Raw genomic sequence first — 17,494 nt, 5'->3', positions numbered from 1 at the left:
GACTTATTGCTGCTGTTTTGGATCGGTCACGATCCTGGTGCAAAGTTTTACACCGCTTGTATTCCTCCGAGTTCTTGCAAACCCGGGCTCATAACCAGTTGAAAAGTATCGCCTGATTGTCGGAAGGTAGAACTACCGGAGGAATAGGTATCAAGGGGTGGAACCAATACGTGTGTGTTGATTGAGTTGGTTAACTACTGTTGCAATCCGAAAGCTCTTGTGTTGCGGATTCTCCGCATCACCTGACTTCCTCCTGCTACATCTGTCACCCTGACTGCCATATTGTAACACTAACCTACTAATTAATTATAGGGTTATATCTTATAAACTAGGAAAGTCTTAAGATAATATTATATCCTTTAAAGTCTATAAGTTACATTTTAAGAGTTCTTAACTAGTCTTTTAAGGTATAAGGTAACTCGAGTCCTTTCTTTATTATAATAGTTTACTTATTTAGTAGAATAATTAACTTTATTATAATAGGAATAATAGAATTTTTCTAAAAGGTTCTAGCTTTTAAAGCTAATATATAAATACTAGATACTATAGTATTAAGTATAAAGATAATCTTATAGATATTATTATAAGGTCTAATAGTTCTATATAATATAAAAAGACTACTATCTAGAGTAGTAAAGTATTTAGTCTTTTCTTCTAGTAAAGATCTAGTAATTATATTTATATCTATACTTATAACTAGGTTCTCTTCTTTATTAGAGGCCTTAGAAGGTAAGGAAGTTACCTTAGTTATAATCTTATCTACTAGTTTTTTAAACGGCATTCTCTAGTATAGTAGCTAGGCTTATTATAGGAATAGTAAGTAACTTTTAACTTATCCTATTTACCCTTTCCTTTATTATTACCCTTACCTTTTTTCTTCTTACCTATTATATTAAGGGATTCGATAGTTATATTTAGGTTCTTACTTTAGTTCTTTCTTTTATAATAGAAATAAACCTTATTAAGAGTAATAGCCCTATTAATATAATTATCTTTTAGGGTATTTAAGAGTAAATAAAGCTATATATCTAGAGTATCTCTTATATCTTCTTAAAGGCTATCTCTATACCTTCTAAAAAAAGTTTTAAGAAATAGGATAGGGATAAGTTTATATAAAAGGGTTTATAAGTCCCTTATAAAAGCCTTAGCTAAACTAGTCTATCTTATATACTTAAATCGTCTCTTTTTAATTTTTATCTAATTAAGGTCTATATAATAGTACTAGATCTTTAATAATTAGGCTATAAAAGAATTAACTATAAGGTATTCTTACTAGTAATTAAATAGGTCTTCTTTTAGATAGGAAGAAGTAAGGTAGTTCTTTTTATTATCTTATAATAGTCTATAAAAGATAAAGTCCTTTTATAAACCTATCCAGTTTTTAAGTTAGGTAATCTAATTATCTACTTTTTTATTCTTTATCTTTTTTTTAAAGATAGGAGGTTTCTAAATAGGTACTTTTAGATAATACTTATACTCTCTAGTAGTAGTTATAAAGCTAGAAATAGAAAAAGTATCTTATTATATTAGCTCTAGCTATAAAGGAAGTAGAGGCGCCTATTATAGAGGCTATTATAGACTAGGTTAGTTCCTTACCTAGTATTCTATATATTTAGCCTCTTAGTTTAGGTAGTTCTACTCTATATAGTAGAGGATCTTAAGTAGTTCTTTATAGGTTATTAATAAAGGGTCTTAAGGTTCTTAACTAACTTATTATAGCCTAGTTATAGGTCTTTTAACTAGTTAATAGCTAGTTATAGATCCCTTTAGCTAGGTATAGCTAGTTATAGGGTTATAGTAAAGATCGGGTTCTATTAGAATATAAGAGAGTTATATAAGTAAGAGATATAAAGAAGTTTTAAAGAGGCTAAAGTACTATATTAGTAATACTATACTATCTAGTCCTTTTATAAGAAGGGATATCCTTCTTATATTAATTAGAGTTCTTCTAGCTAGAAAGACTACTTAGATCTATCTTATAACTCTTTATAGACATATGTTTATCTTTAGTAGAATAGAAAGCTATAAGCTTAGCTTAAAGATAAATGCCTTACTACTCTTATTCTTAAAGTTATAGGGGTTATAGCTAATTATAAGAAAAGTATAGTTATAGACTAAGGGAAGCTAATGTTAGCTTATTCTTATAACTATATTATATCCTTATAACTCTTATAAGTTAACTAATAAGGAGCGTAATAGCGATACTAGCGTTATATAGGGTTAAGATAGTCGTAAGTCTACCTTTTAAGGGCTTTAGAGGGTACCCTAGGCTATAGAGGCCTTTTAGAGCTTAGCTACTAGATATAATTACTAAAGGAACTTAATTTTTTTAGACTACTAGCGCATAGCACGGTTATATACTAAATCCGCTAAGTAATGGCTTACTCCGGCTTCGTAATAATACTGTTAGTTTGCTAGTTATAGTGATGACCCTGTTAAGCCTACTGAATCGCTGCCTCGCACGTGATCTTGGCGCATCGGCTGAACCCTGGACTGAGTCTATCGGCCCGAGCCATGTAGCCCTATATTCTCAACAGGCGTTCGCATGCCTGCTGAAAGTGTCTTTCTTCAGCTGACCCGTGAAGCGCCCTATCGCACATGCGCACATGTCCGTGGGTGAGACATATATCAGCTCGGCCGCTCCAACACAAATGCCTCCCTCCATTTTGCCCTACCCTTCGGTCAACGATCAGCTGTCCGAAAATTTTCTGGCCTGTCTCGGCTGCGCCAAGTCAAAATCGAAATGCGAAAAGAAGGTTTCAGAAAGACCATGGTAGTAACATCTGGAGTATAAGCTGAGAGCTGTCAGTTCCCTTGTTCTCGATGTCTGAGGCAAGATATCACATGTGAGCCACGGTTGAGCAAGCGAGGACCAGGCCGGTCTGCCACGGTCTCGCGTGGGAGACAGCGGCCATCAAAACGCAATAACGCAACAGATCGCGCTGGGATGAGCAACACACCGGCTGTAAATGATGACCAAGACGACTATCTCAGGTTCGAACAATGGGGCAATTGTTTCACCGAACCGCTCTCTGGTCCATCCAATCTTGGTGGAGCTCCATTCTCTGCTCCCAATGCCGCAACGAATGACTGTTGGGATTTTTGTCTGGCACCAACATCACACGACGCGTCTTTTGACATAATGAACATGCAAGACTTGGATGCAAATAATGGCACACAACATATCGGGGATCTGTTCAGCACCGATCTAACATCCGGATCTCATTCATTGTGTTCACAATTGCTTAACCCTCCAGCAATTCTCAACGATATCCAACTGGATTTAGCCAGCGAGGCTGCGCCGCACTCTGCATTGCGTGTTGTAGATAAATTCGCTACAGGCCAAACTCTGTTACTCGACGCGTGGCCTATCTTTGAGTGCAATCCTGTTGTGGATACTGCTTCATGTCCGACAACTGCGCCAGGTCATCTGCGCAACCTCTATGATGCATTGAGTGGCCAGTGTATTTCCTGCAACACAAAGTCACAAGAAGCGGCGAAGATCGAGCCTTTCGTCTTTGGCACGCGAGACAAATTGATTGCGACTGTGCAACGCTTCTCTGACAAGGCGCAGCGAATTCATGGCTTGCTGTCCGAACAGCATTCGAAGGCGATAGCGACTCAGCTTTCTTTCATTCTTCCTGCTCCCCCTGTGCTAGATTCGCTGCTGTCAGCATGCCACAGGTTATACGAGCTACACTATCCTTTTCTCTCCGCTGTGGCTATGAAAACGAACGAGCTTCTCAATAAAGAAGTTGACCCGGTCATCACTAGCTTGAAACTGCTTCTCATGATGTCTGCTGGTGCAATGACTCCAGCGGCTAGTGATAACCATCGAATTGCACAGGGTCTTTTGGAAATCAGTCGAGTGTTTCTGAATCATATCGTCGATGAAGACGTCAGGGTTGTCTCCAATCCAGATCTATTACAATGCGCTCTTGGATTCAACATTGTTGCTGCCTGGAGTGGTGACAAATGGCAAATGGATGTATGCAAAGTTCTCGCTCGCACAGATATGTTCATCAGCTGACGAAGCCGGTCTTGCTAGGCTTCAATCTATCAAAAAGCAATGTACATCGAGGTGCGCAGAAATCTCCTCATGCAGATCCCCGACTGACATCAAGCCCTAGATGATTCGCAGATCTAAGTTGTTCGAAAAGTGTTCGCCGAACATTGCAACACCGCTGGCAGACCTGACAAGGGTGTGGCAAGCATGGCAAGACCAAGAATCTCACAACCGGTACATCCCCACTGAGATCTCGATTTTGATTCCACCACTAATTGATGATTGCATCAAGCACGGCATATACGTGGGTCATCCTCGATCAAGAGATGTGTCTCTTCCAAGATTCGACCTCAACTTTGTTCACTTCAGTGACAAGCTTTAATACTCCTGTTCCCAACTCTGATCAATTATGGCATGCAACTTCTGCCGAGCAATGGGCTCATGATGTCGGTTACGATGGAAGTGGTACAGTAACTTTCCCACGATCTTTGGACGAATACATCAGGGCTCTTCGTGAAGAAAAGACGACAATTGATCTATCCAAGCTGACACCAATTACCCTACGCCTGATGTTGTGTCACCTGCAAAAAGTCGTGTCTCGAGTCCGCGCGTTGATCGCTGACATGACTGACGATGAAGGTACGTCTAGAGCCGCTCATCGCCAAACAGCCATGGTTCTGACATCAGTGCACATGGATGAAGCACGGGATATGCTCCGAAGATGGTACGATCTGGCAAATGGTGGATGTACGGACACCAGAACCCCTGCCATGGGGGCCAACATGATCCTCTATCATCTTCTCTCATTGAACACACTTGCCAACTTCCCCGAGATCGAGCGCATTGCTCGCAGTGACAGGACTGATCCTTTAAAGAAGCCGGCTCACTGGGTACGATCTTATCACTTCGAAGATTGCCCTCGCATCTTCTTCCATTGCCGACAGATCTTGCGTACGATCCGATACATGGAGGAACACACCAGACCTCCTTGGTGGGCTGGTGCTGTCTATCGAGTTGCGTTGATTGCCTGGATGAATAGTATGGTGGTTGCGGACACCGGTGCAGGAGCAGACAACCATGGAAGCAACCAGTCAACAACAACAGTCCTCGACGACCTGGCAGCGGACCATCCGCTTATCGAGGCATATCTTGACAGGCATCAGGGCATTCCAGTCTTTTCGCAAATCGAAGGTGGATATATGGCCTTGGATGTCCCTAGTAATGTTCTGGTGCATTGTGCAAATCTTCTAGGCGTTGATCCTCTGCTAGCCTTCGTCAAAGGAGTCCGTCTCAAACTGCTAAAGCTCGTCACGCGGTGGCAGTGAGCTTCTGAACAAAGACTGGAGTAAGCGTGGTTGATCTATTGGATTGGGATTGTGCAGTCTCGTGCATGTCCATGCGTGCGACGGCGGTCATGTTCACAGAAGCACTACACGAACTCCCTGACATGAGGTCAGTACTGACTTTCTGAATCGCTGTCCCTAGGTGATCTTCTGTAAAGAGTTTGAAGTGCTCGCAGACGCTGGTAGTCAGCCAGGGGCATATGCATGTACCCCGCATCAAGCTGTTAGACCCCAGGCGTGGTGCCGACACGGAAGGGGCAGATCCGAGCTGCCGCGGCAAACAGAAACGTGGGGCACGCTCGCGCCGCTGGCTGGCATACAGCCGTCACAATCTCTTGTCTGACTTACTCCGCTGCCATGGTTGCTCGACGTCTCTAGTGCTCCGGACGGTCTCTGAAATTCCTGCTTCTAGATGGAGAATCTAGTGTGCGACCCTACATCGGAAGATGTCTCTTCGGGGCTATGGGATGATTAAACTTCACCTTACGATAGAGTTTCTGGCCCGCACCCAGGCACACGTCCTTTAAATGTTGTTGACTTCGTGGATAAAGCTATTGCTGGGGCATCAGAACGGACCGTTTAAAGCCTTAGCTAGACTTAAATAGTCTCGTCGGATCCTACCCTTCCCTCATTGGACTTTCAGACATCTTGCTATCGTAAGCCGCAGCTTCTTTTCTGTACTCAACTCATTCCGGAGAACATCATCGCCCGAACAACCATGAGGGAGTACACAGCATCATGGCTGGCTGTATGTGTCTGCAGTGCATTTTGCTGAGATCAAGCTGACACCTCGCAGGCAGAGAAGTCCATGGGAGGACAAAGAACTGCTCTACACGGAAATTCGGAAGAAATGCGTGCCCAATTCGATGGCATGCTTGCTGCACTGGCTCCGCTGTATCCTCCACCGTCAGACGCAGTCGTTTCCAGAGATCACGAGGTCGGAAACTTCAAAGTCAGAGTATACACGAAGACTCGTGCTTCTGGTACTCCTCTACCGGTTGGTCTGTTTACACATGGCGGTGGCTTTGTTCTGGGATCCCTTGACAGCGAAGACGCTTTCTGCCGTCTCCTTGTCGAACATGCCAACACTATGATAATCAGTATCGATTACAGACTCTCACCTGAGGTCAAAACGCCTGTTCACCTCGAGGATTGTCTTGCGGGACTCAAATGGGTAAGTTCCGAATAAGTGATATACAAAGCGGCTAATGGCTGACAACTATAAAGGTTCTAAGTAATGCGCAGTCATTCGGTGGTGATGTTGCCAAGATCTATACCATTGGAGATTCTGCTGGTGCTCAGATGGCTCTCGGCGTCGCTCGCAAGGTCAGAACTGGACAAGCAGAGGTCCCCTCGGACTCTGTCAAAGGTGTTGTGGCCTTGGTACCCGCAGCTTTCCACCTCAGTTCCATCCCGAAAGAATACGAACAAGAATACACGGCTTACGAGGAAAACGCAACAAACGTACCTATTTTCGACGCAAAATCCATAGAACAGATTGTGGAGCACTCTGGTATCAAAGCTGACGATGCCGATTACCTGGTTGGACTTGATCAAGAGTCGCACAAGCTATTCCCCCCAACCTACATCGTAACCTGCGAGTTCGACCCACTTCGGGATGATGGCATTGTCCTAGCGAAGTGCTTGAAGAGTGCCGGAGTTCCCGTCAAATACGATCATTACGATGGCCTACCTCATGTTTTCTGGGTAAACCCTATCTTGCCAGAAACAAAAGTGTTCATGAAGAATCTGCTGGAAGGCGTGGACTGGGTAATTAGACAGATGTAGACAGATGTATGAAGGTTTCGACTTCTTTCATATTGACACGGCAGTTGGGCCAATCAAACGTGGTCTAGGATTAGCTAGTGGCAGCTCATCCTTGTAAACTGCGGGAACCTGACTGAGAGTTGCAAGCTCCTATCTATGATCGGCCAAAAATGTGGTACTCCACAACCTGGTCGTACGGTATTAGCGGCTTTTCCAGTCACGGGAAAGCTGAAAATATGTCAACCCCGATGCTGCTAGTGATAGACTCCTGATGCACACAGAAGGTCGCACCAGTGGTGTTAGCTGTGATACGCACGCGTATTTGTCTTGCTCTCGGTCTCGTCAATCGTGCAGGCCAAGCTGGTCGTTCATTGGAGTCAAAGTCCGAGGGAATGCAAGCCAAGTCTCCAAAGCTGTAAGCCAAGCAATTGCATGAATGAGCACTATATTCCTCACGCATCACGATCACGGACTGTCAGACACGCCACTCTATACGTGATACTCGATGCTGTCCGATTGGCCCCATAGTAAGCTAATTACAGCAGCCACTATGTGTTGTGCTCAACTCTGACCGGTTGCATTCTCCTGGATGCAACACATATATAAAGGGGTAGATCTCCCACAATCTAACCTTCGCGACACGGCTTTCCAAGTGCTGGATTATACAAGATATGGAGAAGTTTGACAAATCACAGGTCATCGACCTCGATGCTCTTATCGTTGGTGCTGGCTTTGGTGGCGTGTATCAGTTGAAGAAACTACGCGATCTAGGCTACAACGCCAAGCTGGTAGAAAACGGCTCCGATTTTGGCGGCGTATGGTGAGTTAATCTCTCCTTCTGCACGGTTCTTCGCTTCTCTAAAAGCTGACCCTGTTGAGGTACTGGAACCGCTACCCCGGCGCTCGAGTCGACATCCCCATTCCACACTACGAATTCTCGGACCCAAAGCTCTGGAAGGAGTGGAGTTGGAGACAACGTTTTCCTGGTTCTGCAGAATTGCGTGCATACTTTAGTTTCGTCGCTGATACATGGAACATCCGCGATCATTGCGTCTTCAATAGCCACGTCAACTCTGCAATATGGGATGAAGGAGTTTCGAAGTGGATAGTGAGGACCAGAAAAGGAACGACCTATCATACAACTTTCTTCCTGCCCAATACTGGTTTTGCAGCTAAAAGATACATCCCTGATTGGAAAGGTCTTGAGAGGTTCAAAGGCACTTGGATCCATCCGAGCTTCTGGCCAGCCGAAGGCATTGACTTTAAGGGGAAGAAGATCGCTGTCATCGGAACTGGATCAACAGGTGTACAGCTCTCTCAAGAGCTCGCTCCCCGTAAGTCCCTCTCGTCTCTGAGAACAAGTCCTCGTCAGTGATATAACCATAAGCTAGTTGCATCTGAGTTTGTTCTCTTCCAACGCACTCCAAATCTTGCTTTACCCATGAAGCAACAGGATTTCGATGGAGACGCCCAAATGTTGCCCAGAGAGCAATACCCTGACTTATATGCTGGTCGCAAATCGTCCTTCGGTGGTATCGACTACAGTTTCTCGGCACAAAAGACGTTCGATCACACTCCAGAAGAGCGTAGAGCCGTATATGAAGCTCTCTGGGCCCATGGCGATTTTCACTTCTGGCTTGCAACCTATGGAGACATGTTATTCTCGGACGAGGCAAACACCGAAGCGTATAATTTCTGGTGAGTTACCATGGGTCGTAGCGACGAGTAATGCTTTCTGATTTCGTCAGGCGAGACAAGGTCCGCGCAAGACTCAACAGTCTCCGTCTAAAGGATAAGTTCGCACCTATGAAGAAGCCGCACGCGTTTGGCTGCAAGCGAATCTCCCTCGAGAATGGCTTCTTTGAACTTTTCAACAGATCAAATGTGCATCTTGTCGACATGAATGAAACTCCCGTGATAGAAATTACACCGAGTGGAATCAAGACCAGCGCAAAAGAATGGGACTTTGACCTCGTGGTTTGCGCAACCGGCTACGACGCCACCACTGGAGGCATCTTAGATATGAATGTCCAAGGTCGAGGTGGCACCGCACTGAAAGACTTCTGGCGCGATGGCGTCAAGACAAACCTTGGAATGTGTGTGCCTTCGTTCCCAAATATGTAAGTCGGTCCCAGCATGCATCATTGCGCTGAAGGCTACTGACTCTCTAGGTTCTTCACTTATGGCCCGCAAGCTCCCACAGCCCTGTGCAACGGACCTACCTGTGCCGAGTTCCAGGGTGACTGGATCATCGATGTGATCGAACACATACGCAAGAACAACTACCATCGCATCGATACCTCTATGGAGGCTAGCAACACTTGGGCAGAGGGTGTTGCTGCTATCGCCAACAGGTCTCTACTGCCAACAGCACGATCGGTAAGTAGGATTTGATTTTGATGTCCATAACTGTTAGAGCGATCACTAAAGAAAAATCCAGTGGTATATGGGAGACAATATCCCAGGTAAGAAGCGAGAATGCCTGATTTACCTTGGTGGTGTGCCCAATTACTACAAATCGTTGAACGAGTGTGCTGCAAAGAACTATGAAGGCTTTGTAATCACTTAAGCTTGGCTAGAGTACAAACAATCTGCAAGTAGAACTGCTCGATTTCCAGACTGACCAATATATCGTTGATACAAATCAAACATATTCTCCATTCATTCTTTGATGGGCTCGACAAAAACATCGACCTCCGTCTTACTGAACTTCCGCGCCGACACCTTCTTCTCGAACAGAAGGTCAATCTCAGCAACTGAAAGCCCTTTTGTTTCCGGCAGTCTGAAGAACGACCACACAAAAGTAAGAGCGCAGAATCCGACCCAGACAAATGCTCCTTTTCCGCGAAGGTTCCAGGCCAAAGGGTTCAGAATTGGTGGGTTCAAGAAGTTTGCGCCGAGAGCTGCTAGATTGTATGCGATGCGTGCTAGAACGACTGTTTTGATGCGAAGCCGAGCGCTAGGTAGCTCAGTGACGAGGCAATAGCATACTGGACCAACAGTCGTCTGATAGGCGATAACAAAGATGATGAGGAAGGCGCCCGAAATCCAGCTGATGGTAGAGCTGCTTTTTGGGATGCCCAGAAAACCGACTACTAGCAGTGAGATGAGCATGACGGCCTGACCAAAGAGGTAGATAGTGCGCCTGCCGAAGTGCGTCATCACAAACCACGAAGCAGAAGTACAGATAAGTGCAAGTGCTTGCTGACCGAGACCGAAGTTGAAAGACACATTTTCGTCCAGTCCGCCTCTCTGGAGGAAGTAGATGATGTTTGACCCAAACCAGATACCCACAAGAACTTGTGCTAACCACGCACCACAGGTGGCTTCGGTGCGTCTTAGATTGGATCCTCGAAAGCAATCTAGGTAGGACACGCTTTCACTTGCCATCTCCATTGATTGTTCAAGTGCATTGGTGTGCACCAAGAGGGCAAGGGTTTGTTCAACCTCATTTACGTGTCCGGAGCTAAGTCTGAGAAGAGAATTTCGAGCTCTTTCGACCTGATCTGTTTTGACAAGCCATGCTGGACTCTCTGGAGCGAATAACATACCAGCGATGATGATTGGAGGCCATGCCCATTGAACCGCGTACGGAATGCGCCAAGCCCACTGATCATCTCTGTCAATCACTCCCCTGAGAACGCCGACACTCAAAAATTGACCGATGACCCAGCACATATTGACAAAGGTGGTGAGGATTGGTCTAAGGCGCATGGGTGTAACATCAGCAGCATACGTAGTTACCGAGGCTTGGAAAGCGCCCCAAGGGATGCCGCAAAGAAGATAGCCAGCAAGTAGCATCGATCTGTTTTGCGCAAAGAACATCAGGAAAATGAAGCTGATGGTAAGGACCTGAGCACCTATGATGGCTTTAATGTAGCCAAATCGATCGATGAAAAGACCAGCGAGAAGAAGTCCGATGAGCTGACCTCCAGCAGCCGCGTTCTGAAAGCCGGACTGCCAGTCAGATGGCACTTGATACTGTCCAGTACCGTCGTTGACTCGGATGCCAAATTTGCGATTGAACGGACTAAAACCATAGAAGTTCCCGATGAGTGCAGTGTCATAGCCTTCCATGACGATGCATAGCGACATCAAAGCTGAGAAGAATATAGCCTTGGGATATTTGCGCACAGCTTGAAGAACAGTCATGTTCTTCTGAGCATGTGTCTCGAGAAGGGCATTATTGACTGTCTCATTGTCGACTTCAACAGCAGAGCTCAGGCACTCTACAGTCTCGACGTCTTGCTTGTGAGGATGTAGATCGGTCATGACTGTTATAAGAAAGAAAGAAGTTATCTTGTTATCGTGGAAGTCTGGATGTGATGAGATCTGAGTTGTTATCGAGGAGGAATCGGCCTTTATATATGCATCAGTACTCAATGCACTCGGTATGCAGTGCTTGAAGTCGATTCAACTTACCCCATGGGCAGTGTTGTCAGGCTGAGTCTAGTGACGGAGTTTCGCCGCTGCTAACCATAAAGAGGATCGAGTCGTACTGTGGAAAGTGTAAGGGCGCCAGTCTTGGCTGGCAGAGAGCTCAATTGGCAAGCACGATAACAGATGTACACATAGAGTCTAGCCTTGCATGGTTAGTCGTCTCCAGCTCTCCGCAGTTCTTGATCAACGTCTCGGGGGGTGAAGCTATTAGGAGGACAAAAGTTGGGAGGCGTTTGGCATCAGTAGTTCGATCTCCGCAAAATTCATATAAAGGATTTTGGCGAGTATTTCTGCGAGCACCGTTAAGCTCAACGACTAGTGCGCCTAGAACACGAGCATCTACTGAGCATGGGCCCATTTGGAAAATAGCGTTCAATCCTATACTGGCAGGGGCTGAAGTCATGAAAATGGTTCGATGGTTCGCCAACACAATAGTGTGAGAAAATATCTTTGGCTTTGGGACATGTCTATACGAAGATGAAATCTCAGTCATCACCTTGGTGATCACTAGATGCTTCTTGTATGAGCCGATCAGCCAATACAGCACTTATTGCCGACATTTTCTCACGAGAAGGATGCACTGGTAGTGGAATGGCATCTCAGGCAGTGTCATCGATATCCTCGTATCGTCGAGCAGGAGTTTCCTTAATCAACCATGGTTAGGTCTTGTATATGATGGTTCGGAGATGAGAGGATCTCGTCCGTTATCGCCGACATCAGCCGCTTTCCCCACACCGTGGGGCTCTCGAGCTCTTATCTGATTGGTGTCACATATCTATCTGCAAGGCCTCATAGGCTCCACGTCATCGACAATTAACCCCCTGCCAGTATTGGGAGATCAAAAAGAGAAGCAGCTGCCGTGTAGTCTCTATTTCTACCTCGTTTGCTCCCCAGTACAAGGTAGTGAGCAAGATGTCAGCCAATCCGGACCAAGATCTTCTCCTCGTCACTTGCGCGTCAGGCAAGCAGGGTACAGGTCTGCTTCCTCATATCGAAAAAGAATGGAAGCGGCTTCGTCTCCATGTTGGCAGTGAAGCCTCGAAACAACGACTGCAGAAAAAGTATCCAACCACTGAGGTCATCGTGGCTAATATGGCGGATCCCACAACAGCACCAAAGCTGTTGAACGGAGTTACATGCTGCTTCATGATCTGCCCTCCGTATGTGCAAGTTCTGAATTTTTGAGCCTTGTACTAATTACCCTTCTCAGCTTGCAACACGAAACAATGGCAATATATTATATGATTGATGCAGCAATGGCACAGCGTGCTGCTGGTGGTCCTTTTGCCCATATGGTGTACTCATCCGTTATTTTTCCAATTCTACGAAAACTCTTGAACCACGACAACAAGCGTTACGCCGAAGAATATCTTATCGAATCTGGTCTGCCCTACACGATTTTGCAGCCCACGCACATGATGGAGAACTTTCCCATGGAGAAAGTTGTGCGCGAAGCGGAGCCAGTCTATCCTATCCCCTACAACCCAGAGATCGTCTTTACATGGGTGACAGCAAGAGATGTCGGGGAGGTTGCTGCTCGTGTCTTAGAGGAACGCCAGAAGCATTATTATGCGACCTATCCTCTTGTCGGTACACAGCCTGCTACATATACTGACGCAGTCCGCCAAGTCAGCGAGGCTATTGGAAAGGAGATCAAGATACAGCGCATCCCTCTTGAACAGGCTGTTGATGGGCTGGTTCGCCGCAATAAGAACGAGTCCATGAGACCATTTGCTACGCGTCTTCTCGTGTACTACAATGAGCATGGACTCATTGGAAACACAAACGTTCTGGAGATGTTGCTCGGCAGGAAGCCAACCTCCTATGCTGAATGGGCGAGATTGAAGGCGAACGAGATCATCGATGGAAGTACTTGATACAGGAGACATATGTCTCAGGTGTCTTTGTTGTGCAGCATGCTTTAGTACGTTATAGTGAATTTAGATACAGGACAACACTACCATCATGCCATCATATGAGGCTCACACTGCAATGCCATCCCAGAGTGTTGCAAAAAGCAGACTTGATTTGCCGCCGAGCCTCTCGTGTCAAGAACCTTGAAAAGCAAAGGTTGTCATGTCATCTGCGAAGAACTTTATGCCGATGGTTTCCTCCGCAGCATAGATTCGTGTTGATAAGGCCGTGCGACCATTCACGAACACTTCTAGCACAGAGTTGTCGCGCCAAACCTGGATATGTAGATGTTCTTCAACATGTCTGCCACTCGAAGGATTAATAGTGGTAAACGGTGTGTGGGGAGCATATTCGGTATTGCTGTTGATCAGTTGCGCACAGGAGGGTGAGGAGCAAGCAGGACGTTCAATGGTAAAAGTTTCTTTCTCGGGTGTGAAGGTGAATGTTGTGGTCTGCGAGAAGGCTTTTGACACGCTGAGCATCTATTACATTTCAAACACTGCGTCACGGAATGCTATCGATGAAAGCGTCCTGGGATGTTGGGCTGGATACTGCAAATACAGCGACGGTCGTTACGAAACCTTTGATCGCAGGCAGGCAATCCGTATGTTTAGAGCCCAACGACGGGCTCGAGAAGGTTGTCTTGTAAGATGTCTGTCTTTCGAGCCCTCTACCTCGCTCTTGCCACTGCGGCAATTGCTTGAAAGTCAACAAGCAGATAATTCTGTCAACCAACTCTGGTTGACCGACCGACTTTGGGAGCTTTGCATGTCGCATGGTCTACTCCTCGATTCCTCTCACCACGCGGAACTAAGATTGGACTTTGCATACCATGTTGCCAATGAACTGCTCTCGGTCTGCGATATTCTAAGTCTAGCTTCAACGGAGGTCCACGGAGTCGGGTTCATTGAAAAAGTGTACGATATCGCCATGAGTCTGGTCAAAGCAATGAGTTCTTCAACGCAGATGACACTCGACTCAAGTTTCACTAGCCCTGATTTCTTCTCAGATGAAGCTTCAACCTCTTGTGTTACAGTCAAGGTGCTTCTAAGCCGGCTGCACGAACTCATCCAAAACTTTCGTGGTGGCGATCACGAGTATGCGTCCAAGATTGCGATTGCTTTGAGCAGCATACCTGGATACGATACTTCCGCGTAGGAGTTTTATGAATAGCTTTTTAGGCTGAACGCATCTTTGTGTAGGCTTGTGAGCTTTCTGACACGATATGCCTCGCCCTGGGGTTTGAAAGATTCATAGCGGTGGGACCAAAATCATCGGGACCCAGTCATCTGGCGATCGACCGATGATTGCGACCAACATGTCAAGACGGAAGTCGAGTACCATCACTGTCGAGTGCTTGCCGCATAGACCGCCTGCCATAATCTGAGGGACCTATTTATTGGATGATGAGAACTTGAACAAGATGTCGATCTGATTTGGAAGCTAAGATTGGCGGATACACTTTTTGTTAGTCACCTCTCATCGGCCTGGTCTGAACTCCACAATCGATATCCGTTTTGTAGACCTCTGTGCAAAAGTATTGAGGGTTTGACACCTGTTGCGGAACTGTAATGACATCGGGAGAGAAACATGATGCCCATTGCTTCAAAAGCCAGTATGTTTATGCATCCAGTGTGTACAAGGGGAAGTGGAGTTTGAGCTACTGTACGTGCAGAAGCACTGAACTCTTATTGATGGCGAGGCTACCTACTTGCATAGCTGTAACGAAATTTGTGAGATGTTTCGTGCAAAGCATTCGCCACAAGTCCCTCGAATATTTCACTCTATCTATGAATGCTTACTTGGAGAGAACTGCGTACAAGCTTAGGATGTTCGCTGTGTACTGTACGTTGTGCATAAAGGAATGTAAACTCAAAAGTGACTGCAGAGCACTGAGGGCAAGCGATTAGGTATATTGAAGATTGGATGATAGCTATCGTCTACATCCTATGTGAATGGGTTGTTCCAAGGATTTCTTGCGTTATTAGCTTTCACAAGAGCTCTGACCAAATCATTCACAGCCTGCTTCTTAGCGTCCTTCTTAGCTTCTTGCCTGTATGAATTGGAGTCATAATCTTTTTCAAGCTCATAAGTCCACATGTCGAGGAATGCCGCGGTTCGTGCGATGGTCGATGCAGCTATATCCTTGGACCACTTTTGCCACTCCGATTTCAATCCAATTCGCTGGTAAGGGCTTATGGACCCTGATGGCGGCGTGTATGTGTTGCCTTGAAGCCTATCCTCGAGGTCGCCAAGTGTCGTCGCAACTCTGTCTCTTTGCGTGACGAGTATGTCGCTGACATAACCGAATGTGTGATATTGCCAAGCACCGAGCACTTTCCGCACACGCTTTACTGCGGCGCCAGGGTTCTCCTTCACCGCTTTAGCCATGGCTTTCGGGTCATAGATCGCCTTGGTGCTCCACATCCTCTCTTTCACGCCATTCACACCGGTATCCAGCAACACGAACTCATCCGCGTGCGAGTACGTACCTGGGTATGCCTTAGAAACCCAACTTATTGGGGTGTTTCTCACACCACTTCCATCGTATGTGATGAAACTGGCAGGTGGGCCGCTCCAGTAGGGTTTCATATACTGGCAGAGCGTCACGTCCTCCCGGGAATCTGCAGGATTCTCGTATGCATCATAGCCCTTCTTGACGTTGAGATCATCCAGGAATCTCGCTAGGAGCTTGAATTCAAGGATATGCTCTGCGGAGAGCCCTCCCGTATACCCATTATACTGGGCTGAACCGAAGTCAAAGTCGCTACATAGAAATTAGCACGACCATAAGTTTAGGAATTTCTTTCCTACCTGCAAGAAGTCGGATTTTTGAATCCATAAATCTGGGTCATGCCACTAATGGTCTCGCAGTCAATACGTACAGCGGCAAGTTCGGGGCAATCACAGCTACAGCCACGATTGCCAGTGTAGACACGCCATTCGCAGACTTACCCAGTGCCACTGATATCACGACTGTGACGAGTGCAACATCATCCGCTCTTCCGCTAGCCAATGGTACGCGACAGGATTGCGAATCTTACTTCGATGGTACGATCTTTCAGGTCGACGTTTCCTTCTGGGACTCTATATGCCAATTGGCAGCAGTATCCTTCGACGTCGACCTGAACTCTTTTGGTACTTGGAATCAGGGACTTAACGTCACGTCGCCGCTTTGTGCATTTCAGTCCGGAGTTCAATACTGTGCAAGGCTATACCTTGGGGATCCCGTTGAAGCAGACAATAATGGGAAGTCTTCGCAATCGGATCTCCCTATCAGAGTAAGTTCAACTTTATATATGCTGTGACATACCAAGTCTTGCTCACATACATCAGGATGGTACATCTGTCAACTGCACCTCCTTTGCAGATGTGGTGGACGGTGATACGTGCCAATCAGTCCTCGACGCATATCGCTTGAACATAGATCAATTCTATAATTACAATCCTGCAGTTGGTAAAGACTGTTCGAACCTATGGACAGGATATCAATATTGTGTGCAAGATCCTAGCTACGTGGATGTCGTTGACGGCGACAGTCTGAGCACTAGCACAAGCAATACCAGAAGCGGGTCAAGTGCGACAACTCTGCCATCGAGCACGATCGCGGGTCCTTCACCTTCGGCGCCGACTCAAACAGGACAACCTTCAGATTGCACACGATGGTATACAGCACAGGCAGGTGATTCATGTTCGTCCGTTGCAAATGAAGCTTTCATCACACTGGATCAGTTCTACAGCTGGAACCCGGCTGTCTCCACGGACTGTAGCAGCGGCTTCTGGGGAGGTGTGTTAATTCTTAGTCTATGTGAGGTCCAACAGATACTGATACGAAATGATCTAGGTTACGCTTACTGTATAGGCACTACAGATACGGCTTCTGTAACCCGCTCCCTGACCACCGCCAGTCCAACGACGACACGGACTGTGAACACGCCGACACCGATCCAAGCCAACAATGCGGTCTCGAATTGCAACAAGTTTGCTGCTGCTAAAGACGGCGACTATTGTTCAGTATGTCATC

At 46.2% G+C, this 17,494-nt stretch overlaps 7 protein-coding genes across 7 annotated transcripts; 6 read left to right on the top strand and 1 right to left on the bottom strand.

Annotated features, from left to right (window-relative positions):
• Nucleotides 1–2,743: 2,743 nt before the first annotated feature.
• M437DRAFT_70566 (uncharacterized protein) lies at nt 2,744–5,331 on the top strand (the record flags this gene model as incomplete). Its single annotated transcript, XM_041025494.1, has 4 exons — nt 2,744–2,773; nt 2,810–3,988; nt 4,131–4,240; nt 4,299–5,331. 4 exons carry the CDS (start codon nt 2,744–2,746, stop codon nt 5,329–5,331), a joined length of 2,352 nt encoding a protein of 783 aa, XP_040874788.1.
• A 736-nt stretch (nt 5,332–6,067) lies between these two features.
• Nucleotides 6,068–7,137, top strand: M437DRAFT_70565 (uncharacterized protein; the record flags this gene model as incomplete). Its single annotated transcript, XM_041025493.1, has 3 exons — nt 6,068–6,097; nt 6,146–6,523; nt 6,577–7,137. The coding sequence occupies 3 exons, from the start codon at nt 6,068–6,070 to the stop codon at nt 7,135–7,137; spliced, it is 969 nt and encodes a 322-aa protein (XP_040874787.1).
• Nucleotides 7,138–7,787: 650 nt separating this feature from the next.
• On the top strand, nt 7,788–9,685 carry M437DRAFT_61007 (FAD/NAD(P)-binding domain-containing protein; the record flags this gene model as incomplete). Its single annotated transcript, XM_041023849.1, has 6 exons — nt 7,788–7,936; nt 7,996–8,450; nt 8,508–8,814; nt 8,865–9,236; nt 9,288–9,495; nt 9,557–9,685. The coding sequence occupies 6 exons, from the start codon at nt 7,788–7,790 to the stop codon at nt 9,683–9,685; spliced, it is 1,620 nt and encodes a 539-aa protein (XP_040874786.1).
• A 92-nt stretch (nt 9,686–9,777) lies between these two features.
• M437DRAFT_79524 (general substrate transporter) lies at nt 9,778–11,268 on the bottom strand (the record flags this gene model as incomplete). The annotated part of the gene is made up of 1 exon (XM_041027188.1): nt 9,778–11,268. One exon carries the CDS (start codon nt 11,266–11,268, stop codon nt 9,778–9,780), a length of 1,491 nt encoding a protein of 496 aa, XP_040874785.1.
• Nucleotides 11,269–12,468: 1,200 nt separating this feature from the next.
• On the top strand, nt 12,469–13,433 carry M437DRAFT_89209 (NAD(P)-binding protein; the record flags this gene model as incomplete). Its single annotated transcript, XM_041028990.1, has 2 exons — nt 12,469–12,716; nt 12,767–13,433. 2 exons carry the CDS (start codon nt 12,469–12,471, stop codon nt 13,431–13,433), a joined length of 915 nt encoding a protein of 304 aa, XP_040874784.1.
• A 445-nt stretch (nt 13,434–13,878) lies between these two features.
• Nucleotides 13,879–14,628, top strand: M437DRAFT_60981 (uncharacterized protein; the record flags this gene model as incomplete). The annotated part of the gene is made up of 1 exon (XM_041023846.1): nt 13,879–14,628. One exon carries the CDS (start codon nt 13,879–13,881, stop codon nt 14,626–14,628), a length of 750 nt encoding a protein of 249 aa, XP_040874783.1.
• A 1,844-nt stretch (nt 14,629–16,472) lies between these two features.
• On the top strand, nt 16,473–17,259 carry M437DRAFT_30258 (uncharacterized protein; the record flags this gene model as incomplete). The annotated part of the gene is made up of 2 exons (XM_041019178.1): nt 16,473–16,751; nt 16,807–17,259. Coding segments are annotated over 2 exons (732 nt in total), but the record flags the coding sequence as incomplete, so codon positions are not given.
• Nucleotides 17,260–17,494: the final 235 nt, after the last annotated feature.

The sequence above is a fragment of the Aureobasidium melanogenum genome, assembly GCF_000721775.1.
Source record: "Aureobasidium melanogenum CBS 110374 unplaced genomic scaffold scaffold_49, whole genome shotgun sequence".
Lineage (NCBI taxonomy): Eukaryota > Fungi > Ascomycota > Dothideomycetes > Dothideales > Saccotheciaceae > Aureobasidium > Aureobasidium melanogenum.
The sequence above is the reverse complement of the archived record's forward strand: the minus strand, read 5'-3'. Positions and strand labels throughout refer to the sequence as shown.